The sequence below is a fragment of the Poecilia reticulata genome, chromosome 4, assembly GCF_904066995.2.
Source record: "Poecilia reticulata chromosome 4, P_reticulata-male-v2, whole genome shotgun sequence".
In the NCBI taxonomy this organism is placed as follows: Eukaryota; Metazoa; Chordata; class Actinopteri; order Cyprinodontiformes; family Poeciliidae; genus Poecilia; species Poecilia reticulata.
Genome location: NC_088833.1, coordinates 22,630,715 through 22,653,709, shown reverse-complemented (window position 1 = coordinate 22,653,709; position 22,995 = coordinate 22,630,715). Strand labels below are relative to the sequence as shown.

The 22,995-nt window shown below is 38.7% G+C and overlaps 1 protein-coding gene across 1 annotated transcript; it reads right to left on the bottom strand.

The window, feature by feature from the left end:
* Positions 1-19,366: 19,366 nt before the first annotated feature.
* On the bottom strand, positions 19,367-22,780 carry LOC103463688 (granzyme-like protein 1). Its single transcript, XM_008407221.3, has 6 exons — positions 21,781-22,780; positions 20,977-21,060; positions 20,589-20,748; positions 20,366-20,495; positions 19,990-20,211; positions 19,367-19,873 (listed from the first exon to the last, which is right to left on the bottom strand). The coding sequence occupies exons 2-6, from the start codon at positions 21,032-21,034 to the stop codon at positions 19,727-19,729; spliced, it is 717 nt and encodes a 238-aa protein (XP_008405443.1). The 5' UTR covers positions 21,035-21,060; positions 21,781-22,780; the 3' UTR covers positions 19,367-19,726.
* Positions 22,781-22,995: the final 215 nt, after the last annotated feature.

Genomic DNA, 22,995 nt, shown 5'->3' with positions numbered 1-22,995 from the left:
GTAATGGAGTCTGAGTCTCTCTTCTATTAATCTGACTGACTGGATTTATAAGGTAAGGTAATTTTATTTACATAGCACATTTTCAGCAACAAGGCAATTCAAAGTGCTTTACATGAGTTAAAAGGAAATACAAACAAAATAACAAACCAGAGGAAAGAAAACTAATGTTGTTCTAAAGTATGTAAGCAACTTTAGAACAACAGATACTCAGGGTTGCTAAGTATCTAATTCCATTTCTAAATAGTGAGTACTCTACAGTTTCTGATAAAATAAGCTAAAGAGTGACTGATCTAATTCCTTTTCTGGGTTAAAGTGAGTACTCCACAATTCTAAGTTTGTTCTAAATCCTTTTCTGGGTTAAAAGTAATATAAACTAAGCGGTGACGAATCCTGTTAAGTATTTCTGGATTCCAAGTTCATAGTTATTCTAATTCTAATTCTGATTCCATTTCTGGGTTGTATAACTTAGATTTGTTTGTTTTTGTGGAAGAAAAACAAACAAATGCTGATGTAGAAATGTATCAGCTTTGAAAATTAAAATTGAAGAGTTTTTCTTTACCTGTAATGACCTGGGGACTCGACGTTGGGACCCGTCCTGGACAAACTCTCCTGCCTGATGACAGATGGAGTTAGGCACCAGCTTCCTTGCAGACCTGCAGTGATAAACAGGAATGGATGAATGTTTTCATTTATGTTTTAGTACAATATGATATGTTTCAAATTATTTCCAACTATCAATAGAAAAAACCTCATTAGCATAACAGCAGTCAAACCTCTCCTATTACTGGAATTAGGTTGGATATTTTGGTGATTGGAACCCATCGTTCCCACAACTCCAGAAGTATCTGTTACTATAGAAACATATATTTGATGAACTATAAAACATTTCATGTAAAAAATCTGTTTGAGTGCAATCTACAAGTAAAAACTTAAGCCATTAAACAAGGAGTATTTTTATCGACACTTTATAGCGTTTTTGTCTTTCCCCCAGCATGAGGATATACGGGTTGTTGCATTTTGTAGATACGCCACCAGGTTTGTCCCAACCAGATGGAGAAAGAAGACACAAAAATCAGGCCTTTAGTGAATTAAAGCTAAAGTTCTACATTCCCAGAAACAAATTTTTGACTGATTCTAGTTTAACACAAAACCTCATTGAATGTGATGCACTTATTTAAACAATTTGAGCATGATTCAGAGATGAAAGTTGACTTACAGGCTGGATATCAATGAAATCTTCTGAACTTCCAGGTTGATGGGAGAAGATTGATAGTACAAAGGATCTTCTTCTTAATTTGACATCAGTTTCAAGTCAGGATTCTGGCTGTGCTATTCCAAATAAATTAAATCACTTCCTCTCAGAATAAATGTGTTGATAAATAAAAAAAAAGGTTACTTTAAAATAAATAATGGGTATGACCATAGGCGTAGGAAGCGGGAGGGACGGTGGGGACATGTCCCCCCCCCAATATTGAAGAGAGTCACATTCGTCCCCCCCAATAATTTCACCTCAGTTGCGAAGAATTTTAAAATCTTCCACTCGCATGCTTTTATTGTGAAGCCCCACAACAGCGCATTAGCAGAGCGCCTCCCCCCCCACCCCCCCACTCTGAACGGCTCAGAATAAAGGCAGCAGCAGACGGGGTCAGAGAAACTCAGTTTGAAAAAGATAAACAATCTGTCAGAAATTTTGCCATGAATATCGCTCGTTTATAACATCTTGTTGTCAGTTTATTTTCATATAGAGAACTAAATCTTTTTGGTTAAGCTGTTTTAATTCTGGAATAGTCACATGTCCAACATTTTATTGCTAACTTTGTTTAAAACTTAGCTAGTCTAGTCACAATGATTTAGAATGAGACTGAAAAAGCAGCGAAGTGAGCCTTTTTATTATTTAAAGTGAGCAACACCTGATCATACTTGACCACTTAACATGTATTTATATATTATATTATAATAAATTATATTATATTATTTAGATATTTAGGAGAACAGCAGTGCTAGTATGATGTTGAAGAAAGAAGCTTTGGTGAGGTCTTCATTTATAGTGAAATATGTATGAACTGTTTTTAATTTTTAAATAAGCTGAATTATTTTATTATGAGAGGAGCAGATCAGGCATAAGAGAGCCAGGTGGTGTTTCAGAGTGTGAAGATATAAAAATTATATTAATTATATTAATTACATAAAAAATTATATTAATTACATGAGACAATAAGAAAAGTGCTTGAGGAGAGGTTTAAAAATAAATTAGTGAAAATTTTTGCTACAAAGTAAATAGAGTTGAGATGTATAATAATGTATACATCTGAAAATGAAGTTGTTTAAATTCTCATTCTGTATGATAAAAACATACTTTTTATATTTAGTTCACATTCTGATCCTGTAAATTACTGTAGTGTCTGTTGTAAATCTATGAATCCATGCAGGAACATCAGGCTGCAGAGAGTCAGAGGGAGGCAGAGACAGAAACACATATCTGTAGATATTTTTAATTAAATGTTTGCAGCTAAAAATGACAGGAGAATAAAAACATTTAGGCTTTTTGCTTCAGTGTTTTTTATGGCTCATGTTTGGTAAGTTACTGAATGCAGGGCTGGAAAGTGATACTGAGTTAACAGTGAGGAGCTAAAGGTCTGTTAGATGTGAAAAGTATCATTTTTATTTATTTTGTAGATCAAACTGTTGCACTGATGTAGAGAGTTGTTCAAGAAGAACAAAACTTGTTTTTTAGATTTTATTTTTGTTGGTCAAACTGCTGTATTGATTTTAAAACTGCCGAGACCTATTTTATTATTTGTTTTTTACTTTGGTTTTAGAAAGAAGTAGAACCAGTTCAACTGCCAGTCAATTTATATCAGTGCATTTTGACTAATAATCAAATGTATTTTGACCAATAAGATATATCAGAATCTGGTAGCCTGTCTGTGCTACCAGAGTATGTAGCTTGCTAGTTGTGAGGCAAATGCTAAAGTGAGTGTTCATCCTGATTTTTGGATTGTAAATAGTAACGTGTTAGAATACTTGTTACTGAAACAAGGGTCAGATTAGAGTAACGCATTACTGATGTGATGATGGCATAATTGTTTGACATTTCTGCTCAAAATATTTACTGATCTGTCAGGTTTCCGATATGCGTCGCCCCCAATGACAGACTCGTTCCTACGCCATGGCCTAGAACACTCTAAAAGGCAATACCTATTCTTACTTAAATTAGGTTTGTATGCTTTACTCAAGTCTCACTAAATTGTTTATTCAACTCAAGTAAAGTGAGCAATGTACATGTTTGGCCTGAGAAAAGTACAAGACTACATTATTTTGAGTAAACTGGATTTGACTATTTTTGTCACTGGAGTGAATGCTTCAGCTCAGCATGCGCAGTAAAGTGCGGGAAGCTTCCATTGGAAGAAACAGAGCTTCTTTAAAGGTGAGTTATTCGTCTTCAGTATGTTTTCATGTGCCATGTATGCCTTTACTACTCGCATATATGGTTACAGGTTAATTTTTCTTTGAAAAGATGAAGCATAAAAGTCTTTGCAGGCTAATATGCTAATGTTAGCATTGGCTCATGGGTCCAACATTAGCTAAAACTGCCACGCCTTTTACTTGAGAGCCTTTAATGTTTTTGTCCATTGTTGTGGAAAAAAAACTTACCAAGCATTGTTCAGGTAAAATCACTCAATCAGGTTTATTTATGAATTATGCACAATACAGAGAGCTTGTAGGACAATCAATCATGAAGCAATTCTGGATGGAAAGCTCTGCCAGGCAGAGACAACACATGAGTCATTTACACACATTAAAGTTAATTTTAAATTGACTTCTCTTATGTCTAGAAGAATGAATTTCTAAACTCTTAAACATCCTTAGGAGTCAAACAACTAAGAATGATCATAATTAAGCTACCCAATTTTATGTGTTTTCTAGGAAACCCAACAAAACAAAAAAATTACATTAGTGCAGTGAAGGTATAGATAAGTGTCCGTTCAAAACCCAACAAGAAAGCACAAATTTTCCATCTGGAAAGTAGGTAAAGCGTAGAAGCAGGAACACTGATCGCCTGCTCAGGAGGATTTATTACCTCCTGTCATAAAAGTATAAATCTTCACTCTCTGCTTCGGTCACTCGACAGTGGACCAGCAATAGTTCTTTGAGTGGAGAGCCTTTCAGAAACATTTAAACTAGCTGTTGCTCTGGACATTGTCCTCTTTGGTGTCAAAAGTTGAAGTACTTGATACTTGGTAGAGTGAAGTTTTGCTGCTCACTCTGTTGCTGTGTCAAATTTAAAGTTGTGATCTAGATGGACGTTACAGACAGGTCGTCCTTCACAGTGGTTGATGTGGATTCATGTTGTTCCTTCCTTCTCGCCCCTCTCCCCCACTCGGTCTCGGCGTTGCTGCAGCCAAATCCTCCCCCGTCTCTCCTCTGGCTTCCTGTCAGTCCAACTGGTTCTGGTGTTGGATCTTTGGGTTGTCCATATTATATTATATTATATTATATTATTGTGATGGCTGCCGTGACAGCCACACAAATGTGGTAACATTCACTTTCACCACACGCAACAGGTTCACATTCACTCTCACTACAAATGGGTTCACCTCACTTCTATTTGAGTTTCTTTAAGTCTAGGGTTCAATTTACAGAATAACTGGTTTTTGTTTAGAAGGCAACACATGGCATTGTATTCTGGAATAAGTGCGCACATTTTAGTCTACATTGTTGTGTTTTGCTTGATTTAACCTTTGTTTGGTTTTTGAGTTTCCTCAGGGCTGGCTGCTCCAATCCTTTAGGAGAACAGAGAGGTGGAGATGGGGTGGAGCAAGCCAGCTGAGACTGCAAATTGGTTCATACCACTACTCATCATCCAGAGGGGGGGAATGGGATTTTTCTGTTAGTTTCAGTTAGGTTTTTGTGTATTTTCCCCTTAGTGTGTTGTATGTGGCCTGATCAGCCAGTATTTAAGTTTCCCCTTTTGTCTGTGTTAGTTAGGTCTGTTTGTTTGAGTTATTATGAGTTGATGTCTGTTACTTTGACCTCTTTTATGGGCCCAATTTTTGTCATTTTTCTATTATTTACCCAAGTGTTGTTTGGGTTAAATAAAAAACAATTATTTTTGACTTAAAACTGGTGCCTGGCTGTTCCTTTACTGCTCGGTCCATCACAGTGGTGTCAGGAGTGGGATCTTGCAGTTAAAGGCACCAGTTATTTTTTTCTGTAGCCCTCTCCCCTTACCAAGCCATGCAAAGAGCAGGAAGGAGTGCCAAAGGACAAAAAGGAGAGCCTCAAAACTAGCCTGTCGGAATGGAGGAGCAAGTTGGAGAGGAAAATGGAGCCTCTGGAGGGGTGGATAGTAATGAGGGTAAGGAACCCACAATATCAGCAGTGATATCCATTCTTCGTTCTCATATGGGCCAGCAGGAAGCCCAGGAAGCAAGACGAAGGGAGGAGTTTAATCGGCAGGAACAGCGCTTCAGAGCATTGCGACACCAATTTCAGCTGCTACAGGTGGAAGTGCAGGCGCGTACCAACCCTGCTCGTGAGCTTCAATTGGATGAGTCTCAACAATCTGATGTAGAATCAAATGAAGGTGATGAGCCCACCTGCTGTAATGATGAGCAAAGGCATGCTCCCTCAGGTCAGTTTTACTCTCATGAACCGAGACTTGAAAAACTGATGGATGAGGATGACATTGAACATTTTCTAACAACATTTGAACGCATGGCTCTAGTTTGCCGGTGGAAAAAAGCAGATTGGGTTTTTTATCTGATTCCATTACTCACTGGCAAAGCAAGAGGTGCGTATGTTCACATGGATATGGATGACTCTTTGGAGTATGATAAAGTTAAAGAAGCGGTGCTTCAAAAGTACGACATTAATCCTGAAACATACAGATTGAGATTTCGATCATTGGAAGTAAAACCTGAGGAGAATCCAAAAGAATTGTATGCAAGATTGAAGGAGTTATATGGAAAGTGGGTGATGCCAAGACAAAAAACTGTGCATGAGGTTGGTGAAATAATCATTTTGGAACAATACTTAAGAATGCTGTCTCCTGAGTTGCAGATATGGATTAAAGAACATAACCCAAAGTCGGCTGCAGAGGCTGCACAGCTGGCTGACGTGTTTGTGGCAGCACGAAAAAAAGGACAACCCTGGAGTCAAAAAGCATGGAAAATGAGGGAGGTTGCAAGACCTGTTCCCTATTACCAAAAGACAGGGGTGAGTAAACCTCTAAAGGTCCAGTCATTGAATGAACCATTAAGAGTCCCAGCCAAGACGGTGATTTGTTATCTGTGTGGGATGGAAGGACACACAAAACCAATGTGCCCGAAGAACTCCACAAAGATAACACAAATGTGTTTTGTGCCCAGACAAAGTGTGGACTCTAAAGTGGCATTTGGTTTAAGGACGACCTCAATTGAAGTTGAGGGTAAACAATTAAAGGCACTCATTGACTCAGGAAGTACCCAAACCCTGGTGCACAGAGACTTTGTTCCAGCAAATAAAGTTAATGTGGAAACAATTCCTGTCCGCTGCATTCATGGAGATGAGTTGTCATATCAAACAGCAGACTTGTATATTAAAGTACAAGACCAACTTTATCTTCTAAATATTGGTGTGGCTGAGAATCTGCCATTTCCTGCAGTACTGGGTCAAGATCTGCCTGTGTTATGTGATTTATTGAATTCCAGCAATATGTGCAATGTTGCATTAACCAGATTTCAAGCTAAAAGGAGAGAGGAGTTTATACAACCACTCTGCGCCTTGCCTTTTTATGATGCGGACCTGGAGACCACACCCGGGAAGTCTCGCAAGTCCCGCAGACAGCGACGGCAAGAGAAATTTCAACACACTGTTGTTAAATCACCTTTTAGCTCTGAGCCTGAGTTACCTTTGGGGTTTAAAATCCCCACGGACATCAGAGAAATGCAGCACAGGGATCCAGCTCTGACATCTTTATTTCAGAAAGCAGAGGGAAATACACGTCCTGAACGAGGTTTGAACGGCCTGGGGGAATTTTTTCTGAACGATGGCATCCTATATCGTCAGCAGGGGTCAGCAGTGCAGTTGGTGGTTCCTGAACCAGTCCAGAAGGTAGTGCTGTCTTTAGGACATTCCATTCCATGGGCTGGTCATCTTGGACAGCACAAGACAATGGCCCGCATCAGAAAATATTTTGATTGGCCTGGAATACGATCTGATGTGGCTCTGTTCTGCAAAAGCTGCCCTCAGTGCCAAAAGTCTTCCCTAAGAATTCCCCCCAGAGCTCCTCTCCAGTCTTTACCAATCATCAACACCCCGTTTGAACGGCTGGGAATGGACATCGTTGGTCCCCTAGAAAGAAGTAAATCAGGTAATCGTTACATGTTGGTGATCCTGGATTATGCTACAAAGTATCCAGAGGTTTTTCCTTTGAAATCAATAAAAGCTAAAGCAGTTGCCTTCTGTCTCATACAGCTCTTCTCACGAGTTGGGTTTCCAACTGAAATTCTCACTGACTGTGGAACTAATTTTCTGTCCACTTTGTTGAAGCAGGTGTACCAACTCCTTGGAATTAAGAGCTTGAAGACCACTCCATACCATCCTCAGACAGATGGCCTGACGGAGCGCTTCAATCAGACCTTGAAGCAAATGTTGCGCAAGTTTGTCAATGAAACCGGTACAGACTGGGACCAGTGGCTACCTTACCTTCTCTTTGCATATAGAGAAGTGCCGCAGGCCTCTACTGGTTTTTCACCCTTTGAATTGCTGTATGGCTATGAGGTCCGGGGTCCCCTATCTCTGTTAAGGGAGACGTGGGAGGGTGACAAAGAAAGATCTCAAGCTGTAAATGTTGTCTCTTATGTTGTTCAGATGCGGGAACGACTGGAAAAGATGATGGCGTTGGCCCAAGCTCATAAGGAAGAAGCACAGAAACATCAGAAAAACTGGTATGACCAGTCGGCGCGCCAGAGGTCTTTCAGTCCTGGCCAGAAAGTGCTGGTGCTCCTTCCCAGTGCCGACAGTAAACTGTTGGCGAAATGGCAAGGTCCGTATGAAATCCAGAGCAAACTGGGGCACACAACCTACAAGATTGCCATTCCAGATCAGCCCCGTTCCACCAGAGTGCTCCATGTCAACCTGCTTAAAGAATGGGTGGAGAGGCCAAAGGCAGATGTTTTTCTTATTCAAGATGTGACAGAGGAGGAGGAAGAGGATAACCAGTACCTGCCAAAGCCCTCACCTCAATTGCTGGTTCTGGACCACCTCTCGGAAGAAAGGCAGGCTCAGGTGACAAATCTGTGCAACTAAAAAATGTATCAGAGAAATCATGGTAAAACAGACCTTCTCCAGCATGACTTAATATTAAAAGGAGGAGCGTCTGTGAGAAGGTTGAGTTACAGAATACCTGAGCGTCTGTTGGTTTCACTGAAAGAGGAAGTCGATCTGATGCTGTCACTCGGAATCATTGAGCCATCAAGAAGCGAGTGGTGCCATCCAGTGGTTTTGGTGCCAAAGAAGGATGGCAGCATACGTTTCTGCATTGATTTCAGGTATTTGAATGGAATAACACAATTTGATTCATATCCAGCTCCCCGCATTGATGACATGGTGGAGCGGATTGGGAAGGCCAGATATTTAACAACCATAGATCTCTGCAAGGGTTATTGGCAGGTACCTCTGACGGCGCGGTCAAAAGAGCTTACTGCTTTCCGGACACCGTGGGGCCTGTTCCAGTTTAAAGTCATGCCCTTTGGACTACATGGTGCCCCGGCAACATTCCAGAGACTGATGGATCAGGTACTGTCTGACATGTCTGATTTTGCTGCAGCCTACCTTGATGACATAGTCATTTTCAGCTCTACCTGGGAAGATCATCTGAAATGTCTGGAGAAGGTGTTGGAGCGTCTCCAGTCTGCAGGGTTGACTATTAATCCAGCCAAGTGTGCGATTGCCAAAACTGAAACTGAGTACCTGGGGTTTGTTATAGGAAATGGAGTGATAAAGCCTCAAATAAATAAAATTACAGCTATAGAGGCCTGCCCTCTGCCGGAGACCAGAAAACAATTAAGATCCTTTCTGGGTATGGCAGGGTTCTATCATCGTTTTATCCCTCATTTCTCAGCCAGGGCCGCGCTATTAACGGACCTCACTGGTTCCCGAAGCCCCATCAAGATCATCTGGACAGAGGAGGCCAAAACCGCTTTTCTGGACCTACGGCAATCTCTTAGTAAGAGTCCAGTCCTCCACAGCCCTGATTTTGAGAGATCTTTTATTCTACAGACTGATGCCTCTGAGAGAGGTTTGGGAGCTGTTCTGTTGCAGGGACCCCCTGGAGAGCGCCATCCAGTGGCTTTTATTAGCCGCAAGCTGTTTCCCAGGGAAGTACGATACTCAACCATTGAGAGAGAGGCACTGGCCATTAAATGGGCCCTGGATTCCTTCAAGTACTACCTTCTTGGCAGAGAGTTTACCTTGGAAACCGACCATAAAGCTCTCCAATGGATAGAGAAGATGAAAGATACTAATGGAAGGATTACGCGATGGTACCTTGCCATCCAACCATTTCGATTCACCATCCACCATATCCCGGGCAAGGACAACTGCATCGCAGACTGCCTCTCTCGCTGTCCCAGCGAGAGATCTGAAGAGGGGGAGTGTGTGATGGCTGCCGTGACAGCCACACAAATGTGGTAACATTCACTTTCACCACACGCAACAGGTTCACATTCACTCTCACTACAAATGGGTTCACCTCACTTCTATTTGAGTTTCTTTAAGTCTAGGGTTCAATTTACAGAATAACTGGTTTTTGTTTACAATGCAACACATCATAACACTGTCTTCTGGAATAAGTTCCCACATTTTAGTCTACATTGTTGTGTTATACTTGATTTAACCTTTGTTTGGTTTTTGAGTTTCCTCAGGGCTGGCTGCTCCAATCCTTTAGGAGAGCAGAGAGGTGGAGATGGGGTGGAGCAAGCCAGCTGAGACTGCAAATTGGTTCATACCACTACTCATCATCCAGAGGGGGGGAATGGGATTTTTCTGTTAGTTTCAGTTAGGTTTTTGTGTATTTTCCCCTTAGTGTGTTGTATGTGGCCTGATCAGCCAGTATTTAAGTTTCCCCTTTTGTCTGTGTTAGTTAGGTCTGTTTGTTTGAGTTATTATGAGTTGATGTCTGTTACTTTGACCTCTTTTATGGGCCCAATTTTTGTCATTTTTCTATTATTTACCCAAGTGTTGTTTGGGTTAAATAAAAAACAATTATTTTTGACTTAAAACTGGTGCCTGGCTGTTCCTTTACTGCTCGGTCCACCACAATTATATTATATTATATTATATTATATTATATTATATTATTTAGGAGAACAGCAGTGCTAGAATGATGTTGAAGAAAGGTGAATAAGCTCTGGTGAGGTCTTCATTTATAGTGTAGTGAAATATGTATGAACTGTTTTAAAGCATCAAGTTTACTTGTGGTTCACCCGCTTTAAAAATGGTGAAATGTCAATTGATGATCAACCACTTTTTTCCGGCTTCACAGCGCGGCTGTGAAGTTTTGCTTCCTGCTCCGGAAAAAAGCGGTTTATCATCAATTGACATTTCACCATTTTTAAAGCGGGTGAACCACGAGTAGACTTGAGCTTGACACATAGTGTCATCCTTGTAAGCGGTCTTCAACATTTGAACGGTTTCCGATGCTATTTTCCTGAGCAGGAAGCAAAGCTTCAGCCGCGCGCTGCTCATAGAACTTCTCCATGAAGAAAAACGACGGCTGGACAAAACAGCTTTTACAAGAAAATTCACTGCGGGTAGATGAAACCTTCCACATCAATGCCGCTTGGCATACTGATTGAGAAGGCGTGGTTGAACAAATACCTAGCGGCAGAATCGAGTACTACGAAAATTGCACGTGCAGCAGCGTCCTTCTGGAAACTTTTGGGTACCCCCTCGTATTTGGCTGTGGCTCCTTTCCTTGTGACCTCATCAAGGTTGCCATTTGCTTGTGGTATTCCCAGGTACTTGTAACTTTCAATGTCTGCTATTGTTCCTTCTGGGAGTGAGACCCCTTCTGTGTGGAGGACCTTCCCTCTCTTTGTAATTATCCGCCACACTTCTCTAGTCCGAATGACATCACAATGTCAGTGCTGTAGGTCCTGGTGGTGCGGATCAGTGAGTCGATGTCTCGCTCGCTCTTGGCGTACAGCTTGATGCCATCCATGTAGAAGAGGAGACGTTTGGTGGCTGCATTCTTGAGTCGGTATCCGTGGCCAGTCTGGTTGAAATTTGGAGCCATCCCATCCTTCCAAACAGCGATGGTGCTCAGAGGGGCTTTCCTCCCCCATTGCTCCTTCCCACCTGCCTCACCCGGAGAGCCAGGCCGCTGCTGCTGGGACCTCTGTCCGTGGAGCGCCGGCTCCTTCGTCCAAAGAGGCGCAGGCAATTCTTCTTTGTGCCTGTGTCCTTGAGCTACAGGCGCCCCCACCTGTAGCTCTGTATGTTTTTCTTTTTTTGCCACCATTCGGATCACAGAAACGTGTGTGGGCATCTGCCTGCGCCTGCTTACCAGCAGGTTTCTGGAGGTCCATATGGTGGCTAGGGTGAGCCACATCTCCATGAGGCCCTTTTTTATGTTTTCCAGTGGCTCACCCCGTGCAGCACTAGCTGCGTGTCGAGGACCTCCATTGCTGGCAAGTAAGGGAATTGCAAGGAGCCGGCCTTTGCCCACAGGTCCACAAAAGGTGCCTCACCGACTCCGGGTCGGGGGCAGATGTCGCGGGAGTGCATGACGGCTCTGACCGGGAGAATCCCATGAGCCACCATCCTGGAGTCTGTTTGGAAGGACGGGATGGCTCGCGTTGATGATTTGGCTGAGGGGATTCAGACCTATGCAGAACAGCAGTGGGGGCAGAGAGTTTCCTGTTAAGAATTATGATTCTTTCCAGAGTTTTTGATTTCTGCCCCATTTGATTAACACTTGTGCAAGTGGTTTGCAGTTGCAAGGTTTTTTAAATTTTTTTATTTATTTATTTTTTAATATATATACTGCAAACTGCACAATTGGTTTGCAGTTGCAGTTTTTTATCCATCCATCCATTTTCTTACACCCTTGTCCCTTAGTGGGGTCGGGAGGGTTGCTGGTGCCTATCTCCAGCTAACGTTCCGGGCGAGAGGCGGGATACACCCTGGACAGGTCGCCAGTCTGTCGCAGGGCAGTTTTTTATTTATTTATTTATTTAATTTTTTTAAATATTAACTGCAAACCACTTGCACAATTGGTTTGCAGTTGCAGTTTTGTTTTTTTTATTTTATTTTATTATTTATATATAATGCAAACTGCAAACCACTTGCACAAGTGTCCACTGCTGTTCTGCATCTGAACCCCCTCAGCCAAATCACCAACAAGACTGGCTACGGATACCGACTCAAGAATGTTTTGTGACAGAGAGGGAAGTTATAATTTAAGAGGTGATGGACATTTTAAAAAACAATGTATTAGAACAACCATGCAGAGTTTTTGTTTATCGGTGCGTGGAGTAGATGTATAGAATGGATTGAATGATGAGTTCAAAAAAGTAGAAATATAAACCAGCTTAAAAAACTGATTAAAAAGGAGCTTATTGCAAAATGTTCTATAAGATGACTGTTTTAAAGTCTGTAAATACTATTGATGATATAAATACTTTTTAAATAATGGGACATTCTTAAATGTCATGTAAAATGGAAACAAGTTGTCTTGTTTTGATGTTTTGACAGTTAATTGATTATAAATTGATAAGTATGAAAGGGGCAGGACATTATAAGATATTACATCTTCTACCTGCTCCTTTTCAAACAGAAAATATAAAATTTGCTTGTCACTTGGGCATAATAATTTGTTTTACCTCTTATTTCTGTAGTCTGTTTTATTCTATTTTATTTTATGTTTTTCTTTCTTGATTGTCTTTTCTGTCTGTTAGAAATAAAAATAAATGCATAAATAATTAGCTGGCCAAAGGAGGAGATGAACACCACGGATGTTAAGACTCAGAAGCTACTAACCATGCATGGAGGGTCCCACCCCAAATCCAGCACCCCGAGTATGAGAGCCACTGTCCAGGATGAGACATCCAAGATCCATAAATACACCAAGGACAAGGTCTCAACAGACAATGTGCTCAATATATGTCTCAGACAATGGGGAACAATGGATGAGGTGCTGGAGGTACCATCATGGGAGGACAAGCCCCTACATGGCATGAACCACCGACAAATTACTGAAGTGGCTGATATCAGGAAATCATATCCTGTAACAGTATATGTTGAGTAACTCAGGGAAATAACATAAACATACAATATTTAGGGCTCTCTAACAAGCACCATGATGTGCAGAAGTGCTTACATCCCATAACTATTTCTAGCATTTGCAATGCTGCAGCCACAAATTCCAAGATATTTTACAACAAAGATGATTACTTCAGATCAACACAAAGTGCTGCATAACTGTAAAGTGTAAGGAAAATAATTTGCAAACTTTCTACCTTTCTGATAACATTTTAAAACTTAGAAATCTGACTCGTTATCAAATTTCTGGGCCTCGTCAGAGAACTTAGAAACAGGAAATTTAACAAGGCAAGTGATATCAGATCTGAACTTGTCCGAACAATATCAGATGATACATAGGGTGCTCACAGAAAGGAACATTTTAAGTCTGCTTTTAAAGCAGGTGTTTCTGTTTTTTAATAGAATTCCTTTAACTCAAGAATTAAAGCCAGTTCTAGGAGTTTAAGATAAATGGTGTTTTTTTCTCATTTCTGCCTTTGCAATGATTCTGCTTAAACATCTCTTTCTGTAAATATTTATGTCTTTGTTCTGTAGCCTATACTTGGTATCACAAAACAATATCAAGATCGAATAATGATAATATTAGCCTAAATGCAGCCAGTGGCATGTGGGCTATAACTACCATGTTGTCTTACATTGACTTCCTCCATTCAGTGTGCTAAACATGGTTAATAAATAAACAAAATAGCTTAAAAGCTTATTTTAGGAAAAAGCCTACTTTTAATGTGGGCAATAGTTACGTTAGAAATGTTTGTGCTCTGCTTTTTGATTTTTACTTTTGCAAAAGTAAAAATCTGAAGTTGATTTCGTGGCACTTGGTTACCAGTAAACACACTCATCTCTTAACAGATTAATAACAAATATTGTTTTTGTTCAAAAGACATATTTCTTCTGCTCTTTTGAAATACCACTTATTTACTTGTTAACAATTGTGTAGTTTGTGATTTTTTCAGAAAATTTAGTTCTTTTTGTCATTAGTGGCAGATATATTATAAAACACAAATTCAACACAAAAACACAAAATCTCGATGTAGACTTCGTGGCAGTTTGTTACCAGAAAAAAACCAACTTATCTCTTAACAGAAAATTAATAATAAGAGTTTATAAAACATACACTCTTTCAAAATACTGCTTATCAGCTTAGATACAAGAAATTTATCGTCGGTACATTTTGCAAAAGTGAAAATCAGATGTTTACTTTGTGGAACTTGGTTACCAGAAAACGCGGTCATCTCTTAGCAACAGATTAACAGCGTAGCAACAAAAATTCTTATTGATAAAAAATATAATGTTTCTCCCGCTCTTTTGAAATACCATTTATTTTACACTAACAAGAATTGTGCAGTTGGTGAATTTTGCAGAAAAGTTTTTTTTTTTTGTCATGGCAAATATTTTAAACACACATTCAACACAAAAGTAAAAATCTCGATTTATACTTCGTGGCAGTTCGTTACCAGAAAAAACCCCGCTTATCTCTTAAAACCAAATTAATAAGTAGTTTATAAAACAAAAGCTCTTTCGAAATAACGCTTACCTGATTAGATACAAGACATTTACCGTTGGCAAATTTCGCTAAAGTAAAAATCTTAAGTTCACTTCGTGGCTCTTGGTTACCAGTAAACACACTCATCTCCCAGCAACAGATTAGCAACAAAAATTGTTATTGTTCAAAAAACATAGGATTTCTTCTGCTCTCTCTTAAATGTTTACTTTATCGAGCACCAACTGGCTCCATCTCCACTGAATTAGGTTAGACAAAAATGAAGAAAGTGTCATGATTCATAACAAAACATGAAAGTCTGTCAGTTTGCAGACACTGAAACAAAAAATCAAAACCTGAACATAAAACTACATAAGCATTAGATTTAAAGGATAAATGCCACAATTTGAATAGAGTTTGTGCTGTGCATGAAGCGGGCAAAGTAAAATGATAGTTTAATAAAACACAAGTTAGCCATTCCCTCTTTTTGAAAAAGATTCGGAGCCACTTTAGGCAAACTACACAAACTCCTCCTTCTGAGTGTATAAGTGAAACCATCAGAGATGCACAAAGTTAGATTGTGATCTCACCATGCTGGCTTACTGTATCCTGACTGCACTGGTGCTGTGACTTTCATTTTATTACTGACAGTGTTTTACATATAACACTGTTTTTTAAATAATGCTCTTATGGTATTTTCCTGAAATTACTAGTCGACTCCTGTAAAATCTTAATATTTCCTAATTATTATTAACGTTGTATATATAAAAATGTCACAGAGTTGATGAAGGGAAAGTCATTGGAGGCCACCCTGTAGGGCCTGCAAAGGAAGATGTTGACTGCAGCTCACTGCAAAGCCAAGTGAGTTTAACGTAGCCTATGTTCATGGGTCAGTAGATTTAAGATGTGTAGGAAGTCAAGAAATAATAATCAAAAAACTATTTTCAAGGTCTTACCAGGTTTTCTTAGGGCTGCACAATTACCAAAACAAAAATAAAACGATTCTGTCTGTGAGAGAAGAATTTCAGCATTGGTGCTTTGATGGACATAGAAATGACACAAAAAGGTAAAATACCAATTTCTAAAGAAAATCCTCATATCTACATTAAATGATTTATTTATTTTTTTTTACGTTTTGCAACTCTTCTAGATTGAGATTCAGAAATATCTCTGCTTTATCGAAAGAACAAAACTAAATATCTTCCTATGTGCTCTCAGTTGTCCTCCAAAGCTAAACTGAACAACAACGTGAAAACTATCGCTCTGGCAGGCAGGCAGGCGTGATGATTCATCATGTAGTTGGGGACAAACAAACCTGGAGAACAGACACGTCACCTACACTCATAGAAGCCAATATAACACTTTCTAAAAAAAAAAAAAAAGGTGTATACCCGGGAAAAGGTGTACTGCTCTGAGGGACACATAGTGCCAGGTCAAGTACCGTAAGTCTCTGTCTCCTGTTATTTTTTTCCAGTAAAACAAAAAGATAGAGAATTACTTGGTGAAAAACTGTGACCATATCTTGTGTTTGTGCTTTCAGGGAGACTCTGGTGGCCCGTTGGCATGGAGCTGCCCTCTGGCTCTACGCTGTACAAACACATCTGATCAGATTTGGAGTTTAAGTTTTAATTGCAGGTGTTTTCATCTGAAAAATGTGACGTTGACATGACTCTGGGGTATGAAGTTGCGTGTGTCACACAACAGTCATGCAGGCTGCAAATAAATGTAAAATGGGTGAAAATATGTCAAATAGCAGATATTTTAGATATACCATTTGGAAACAAATCAGCTTAACAGTGTCTTGTGTCTGTCTTTTTCATGGGAGACCAAATGACAAATTCCTAAAGATGTGCGAGATCATTTTGAGCATTTGTTCTATCTATCTATCTATCTATCTATCTATCTATCTATCTATCTATCTATCTATCTATCTATCTATCTATCTATCTATCTATCTATCTATCTATCTATCTATCTATCTATCTATCTATCTATCTATCTATCTATCTATCATAAATAATGATAATGTAATCTGAGATCCTGGACACAACAAAATGTTGTTTCTACTTATGTACTCAAAAGGTAAATGAAGCAGAAAATAAATTATACTTAAAATAGATAGGCAATGCTAGATAGACCATAAATTTTGTATCAAACGTGCTATCACTACAATGAAACAAGCATATAGGGATAAAATTGACCTGTAATGATTACATGACTACAAGACTTGGCACCACAATCAACTAGTAAGCGCAGAAAATATGAATAATAATTTTTTTTCTAATTCATCCAAAAAGTTTTTTGTTCAAATTGATTTAGTGATTTCGATATTAATCTCGTGTCAGATTGTTGACACTGTGCATCATAAAAACACAAAAATCTAAAGTTATGAAAACATCAAATATTCACAAGTTTGAGAAACCAGCAACAAACATTACATTTTGTGCAGTGCTGTCGTCATATATTACACTGGTGAATGTTCCAGTGATAATGAGTTGAAAGCAACTCAAACGTGTTTTTCAGCTTTGATTTAAAGGAACTCAGTGTTTTGGCTGTTTTGCAGTTTTCTGGAAGTGTGTTCCAGATTTGTGGTGCATAGAAGCCAAATGCTGCTCCTCCATGTTTGGATGCTGAGCAGAACAGAACCAGAGGATCTGAGACGTCAGGAAGGCTGATAAAACAACAGCAGAATCTTTCATGTATTTTTGTACTAAACTATTCAGTAATTTAAAAACTAACAGAAGTATTTTAAATTCTATTCACTGACACACTAAAATGCATAACAATCCATATTTGCTAGAGAGCCTCCAGACAAACTTACAGAGAAACAAAAATGAGAACTTGCACACATTCACATCTTACATGCCGAAAAAGTACCAAAAAAATAAAAAATAAAATCACCCCACTGTGAACTAACTGGTGGGAAATATGTTTCTGTAGCATTGTGCAAGTCAAGAAGAGGAAGCAGATCCTGATAGCCATCAGAGATATTTGCTGAATCTGTTATTTGCAGAGATGCAAAGTCTTCAAGCAACCAGAGGAAAAAACAACAACTCTGAACTGTAAGCGGAGTTGCACAGACAGGCCTACTGTAAATGCACGGTGCTTTAGAAGCAAAATATTTGGTTTCCTAATTCAAGTTCATGTTTCTAATCAGATGTCAGCAAATACCCACATAATTCGCACATACATAGAACACTTTAGAGAATTAAGCTCTTTGTAAAAAAAATTAAAAACACAGAGTATTAAAGTACTGAACAAACTGGTTAAAGCGTCTTTTGCTTATGACAAATTCAAGACATTTTCTATATGGATTTTAATTTTGGTTCTTCCTCACAAACTGTTTTCACATCTAAAAAGTTCCAGGGGATATTTTCAGTCAGGACCTTCAGTTATGTTCTTGTATTTTTAATCAAATACGAGTCAAGTAAATAACTTGGACATTTTAAGAGTTTTCTTATTTATTTTTTTTGAAGACATTTAAGTGTGCATTACTTGTTTTTATAGTAAAGTCTGTACCTGGGTACGTCTACCTTACCTTTTTCAAAAACTTCAACAATAAACACACAGAAATGACAGAAAGCATTATTCTATGTATGTTTATGTACAAAACATGTTTTTCAATAATGTACCAACTACTTCTCCAGTAGTTGGCATATTGACTTAATTTTCATTAAATTCTTATTACCTTTGTCATTTTCAAGTTATTTCAGTGACCAATATTAGTGTATTCTTCATTAACCACCAATAATTTTGTTCATGTGTGTAAAGAGAGACAGCATTGGGCCTGTGCCAATCGTCTGGATCACTCAGTGTTTGACCACCAGAGATGAGGCGGTGCAGTTCAGCCCACACTGCTTTCCTCTATTTAAACAGGCAATGTGCAAATTGAGCAATTTCGAACATAAAAATGTTAAAATCATACAGAAAACAAACTACAGAAGAGTCAAGAGAATGAATTGATTTTCTTGTTCATACCTCTACTTATGATGATGCTCATGGCTGGATGAACATGATGAAAGTTCATTCTTTTCTGAATTGAAGCACTTCTGAGGCGCAAAAACATCCATGGCTTTCATTTTTATTGACTGGTTAATTGTACACCGTCTATGCTTTTGAAGTATTTTAGTATCAGATTGAGCGTTGGTATCAGTAAGTACTTAGGCAGTTAACGTGATTTAGAAAAAAAAGATTTCTGAAAACAATTGTTGCTTGTTATAAAGTTTTGAGAATCCAAAATATTTGGAAAAGTTTTTTTTTTTTTATTGCCTTCAGAGGAAAAAAAGTCACTTTCTTGCCAAATGAATTGGTTATCTGAAAGTTACTTTACTTCATTTACTTCTCCATCTTTGTTCGCTTTGGGTTTATTCTCACACAGACCACATGTTGCAGCTTGTGGTTTGGTGCTATGCTGTGCTTTTTCTTGTCCTGCTGTTAACCCCAACTTATTTGTGTGTTTTTTAATGAAGTTAAGAAAAATCCCTATTGACCCAAAGCATTGTAAATCCTGATCTGTTTTACTTAAATGTATATAAATGTGTGTATATTCTTGTTAAAAGACGACAAACACATGGCACATAGTGAGAAACCAGCATTTTGCTTTACTTTTGAAATTAAGCACATCAATCTATAAAAGCTTAAGCTTCTATCTAAATACCACGAACAAAGCAATATTTTCCTTAAGGCTTGTATTGGTAGCAAAAATCTAAATTACTTAATGTTAATGTATGTTCTCTCAAACATACACTATGAACTATTCATTCAGCATTTGCTATAATGATCAGAGCATGCACTTTAAAAACAGCCAATCTCAGCATGAAATACAGAACTATAACACCAACAAACTTAACCAAATAAAACAAATCATCAGGTCGTTACTTCTGCTCTAAAATTGTGTTTGTCAAATGGTTTGATGAAGGTGATATATTAGATGCTGTTTCAGTTGTCCTTCAGGATATTATTGATCCAGTCAATGGTGTCCGGTATGTTTGTGTACTTGTACAGAGTGGAACCATTGAATGGTTGGCTTGCTGACACCACTCCATACGCCCGTCCATTGCAGACCAATGGACCTCCGGAGTCTCCCTGTAAGCACATACACAGAATATTGGGAGTGAATAAGACAAACATTGAAATTAATGTTTTACTTTGAACAACTATTTTTTTTTCTCTACTTAAAAAAAAAGGAAAAAAAAAAATACCCCGCATGTTCCTGTACTTCCTTCAGAGCAGTAAGCATGTTCTCTGGTACAATTCTGATTTTTAACAAGTGTGATATTGACTTCCATCAGCTTCGAAGGCATTCCTGCAGACCTGTCCAGTTCCCAACCGCAGACTGAGCACGAATTTGGCAGTGAGCCATTTTCCTCCTGTGCCAGCTCAATGTGTTTGATATGGTGGTCCGAGCTTGTGTTATGGCACAACTGAAGGAAAAATTGGAGATAGCATTAAACAATAAAAAAGACAGTGATATGTGCAGTCTGTATTTTATTTTGTACATGTGAAAACATTAAAGTAGATATAAAGAACATGTTTTTCCTATTTGTTAAAATAGTTTCAGATAAATATAAATTATACCTTAAGCAGCATTATGTCATTTGTGAAATCAGTGTTATTGTAGCGATGATGTGGAAAATATTTCTCCACTTTTGTATGGTTTTCAAACTTTTTGTCAAACCCATAAAAAACTTCATAGGACTTATGATCACTAGTAAAGAGAAATGGGGGAAAGTTAGTTGTTTTTTCCCCATCTGCCTCCAAGCATTCATTTGAATAAAATGTATAATCATGTCACACTGACTTGCGCTTGCAGTGAGCCGCAGTCATCACAAAATCTTCTCTAATAAGGAATCCACCGCAGAGTTCCAGATTATTCTGAGCATTTCTTATCCGCAAAAACACCATGTACGGCCGTTTGTGTGGATCGACCTCCTTGCCTCCAATGATTTTTCCTGCATATACTTGTTTTTGGTAAAATACAAAGTTAATGGTGATGATAATGACAAAACTATTAACACCATCAAAATCAAGTCACTGAAAAGACAAAGACAAATATTAAGAAATGTTCCTCTTTGATTATAAAACCAAGAAATATATTAAGAAAAAAACAAAACACATGTAATGAAGCTTAAACTTGCATAATAAAGCATTAATGTAACTAACATTTACAGACTGCGGCGGAGACTCACCTGGACTTTCAAAAGTCAGTAGAAGCATCAGTACGGCCAGGTTGCAGAAGGTGGACATGATGGGGTCACAGACTGGGTGAACGGCTGAAGAGAAATGCCATAAGCTCTGAAAACATCTCTTTTTATATGCTTGTGTCAGGGGTTGAAGATCAGGCTGTCAATGCAAATGATGTGGTTTTTTGTACCTCAGTCATAACGTGGAAACGTGCCACTCTGTAACTTTGAGTTTTTTCTAATTCTGAACACACAGCGAACCTGAAATTATGCACCGTTTCTGTTTGAATCATGAAAAGACTTTAAGTTAAAAACAGAATTTTCAGGGAGGTGTTGGCATATTTCACAACTTTTGTCCCATAAAGCAGTGTTTTTCAACCTTTTTTGAGTCAAGGTACACTGTTTTCATTGAAAAAATCCCGAGGCACACCACCAACTAAAAATGGAAATAAAGATACTCTGTAGCCGCCTATGTATAGTCATTCTTATCAAAGTCTCTTGAATAGGAATCAAATAAACACAAAAATGTATTATCACATTTTACATTTATTTCAAATTGCACTTAACATGTCCACTTCAAAAATACACCTTAACAGTGCCACAACACGGTGGTGTTAATTTTAAAGAAGTTGTAGAAAACGTCAAAGTGTTTTACAAACTAATCCACAAGCATTCTTTTAGCCAGAATACAGAAAATAATTCTTATTCTGAAAGAAGCAAGAATATTTGGGAAACATTTCACTTCATATTCACTGTTACAATATGAAGAGTTGCATGTACAAAATGTCAATACCTGTATATTTTACCCACCTAGTGTGAAACCTGTGCATGTTTGGATGAAAACAGTTGATTTCCTGGCAGAAATTGAAGAAAGACAAAGCTCTTCCTCAACATCTCTGTCTCTCTGTTTTTAGTTTTTATAGTAGCCAGGCTTGAGAAGCTCACTTCACACAGATATGTTGTGGGAAATGGACTCGTGCTCTTTCCAACTACTGCTGAGCTTCACTGTCTTTTCCATCACTGTCATCACAGTCTTTCTAGATTCAGTGCTCTCACCGCTACCTGTAACATTCGTGCATCACTAATTCTCGTTTTAATGTAAAATGCTGTGTACCTACTGCCATCTAGTGGTAAGAACATTACATGATTACGCCGCTGCTACTTCTACAGCAGATACTCGAAGATGGCATTATTTGCAGACAATTCATTTTCAAAAAATCTTTTAAAACCAATTACCGTATTTTTCGGACTATAGAGCGCACCATACTAGCGCCCTCAATAAAAAATAAAATAAAATAAAAACTGGAAGCTGCTCTCGGTTTTCCATTAGGACCCAGCAGAATGCCTCGTCCTAATAAATCTGCTGGACGCAGCACTCCGTCTCCAAAGCCGAACCATGGTTTCGTTCACACCTAGCTTAATTGCAGCGGCTCTACGTCCCTCCTGTAGTGCCAGAACGACAACCCTCAACTTAAAAGCCGCATGATACGAGTTTGAAAACATTTCTCCGTCTTGACTGCTGCTAGCATGTGCTTGTTCTAAATGAAAATTAGCCGTTCTTCTTTGATTTACAATTTTGACTTCTAATGATCCACTTCCTGCTAGAGAGCCCCCTGGTGGTTGAAGAAAAATCCACAGAAAAGCCACAGCGGGCTACAATCCGCATGGTTCAAAAAGTTAAGGAAAAAAGTAGCAGCTTTTAGTCCGGAAAATACGGTACCGTAGTGAAATTGAATAATTTCCACGGCACACCTGACGATCACTCACGGCACACTAGTGTGCCGCGGAACAGTGGTTTAAAAACACTGCCATAAAGTAACTGTCTAAGATCAGATACTAACAACTTTAACCATATTAGAAATACAGTTTTACCTATTTCATTTAGTAGGTGCATCTTTTTAGCATGTTCTTAATCTGAAACACATTAAGTGGGTCTACTTAAAGGACTTTCTGACGATAAATAGTCTCATTGTGAGTAAAACAATGTGAACCTGAATTTGAAGTAATGGCCAATGGAATAGCAAT

Bases quoted from the DNA above. Each gene is read 5' to 3' on its own strand.
- LOC103463688 (XM_008407221.3), bottom strand. From the start codon at position 21,034: ATGTCCACCTTCTGCAACCTGGCCGTACTGATGCTTCTACTGACTTTT. The intron at 20,496-20,588 runs GTCAGTGTGACA...TCTCTTTACTAG, and splicing joins GCGGCTCACTGCAAGCGCAA to TGATCATAAGTCCTATGAAG. The intron at 19,874-19,989 runs GTATTTTTTTTT...ATGTGCTTACAG, and splicing joins GAAGTACAGGAACATGCGGG to GGAGACTCCGGAGGTCCATT.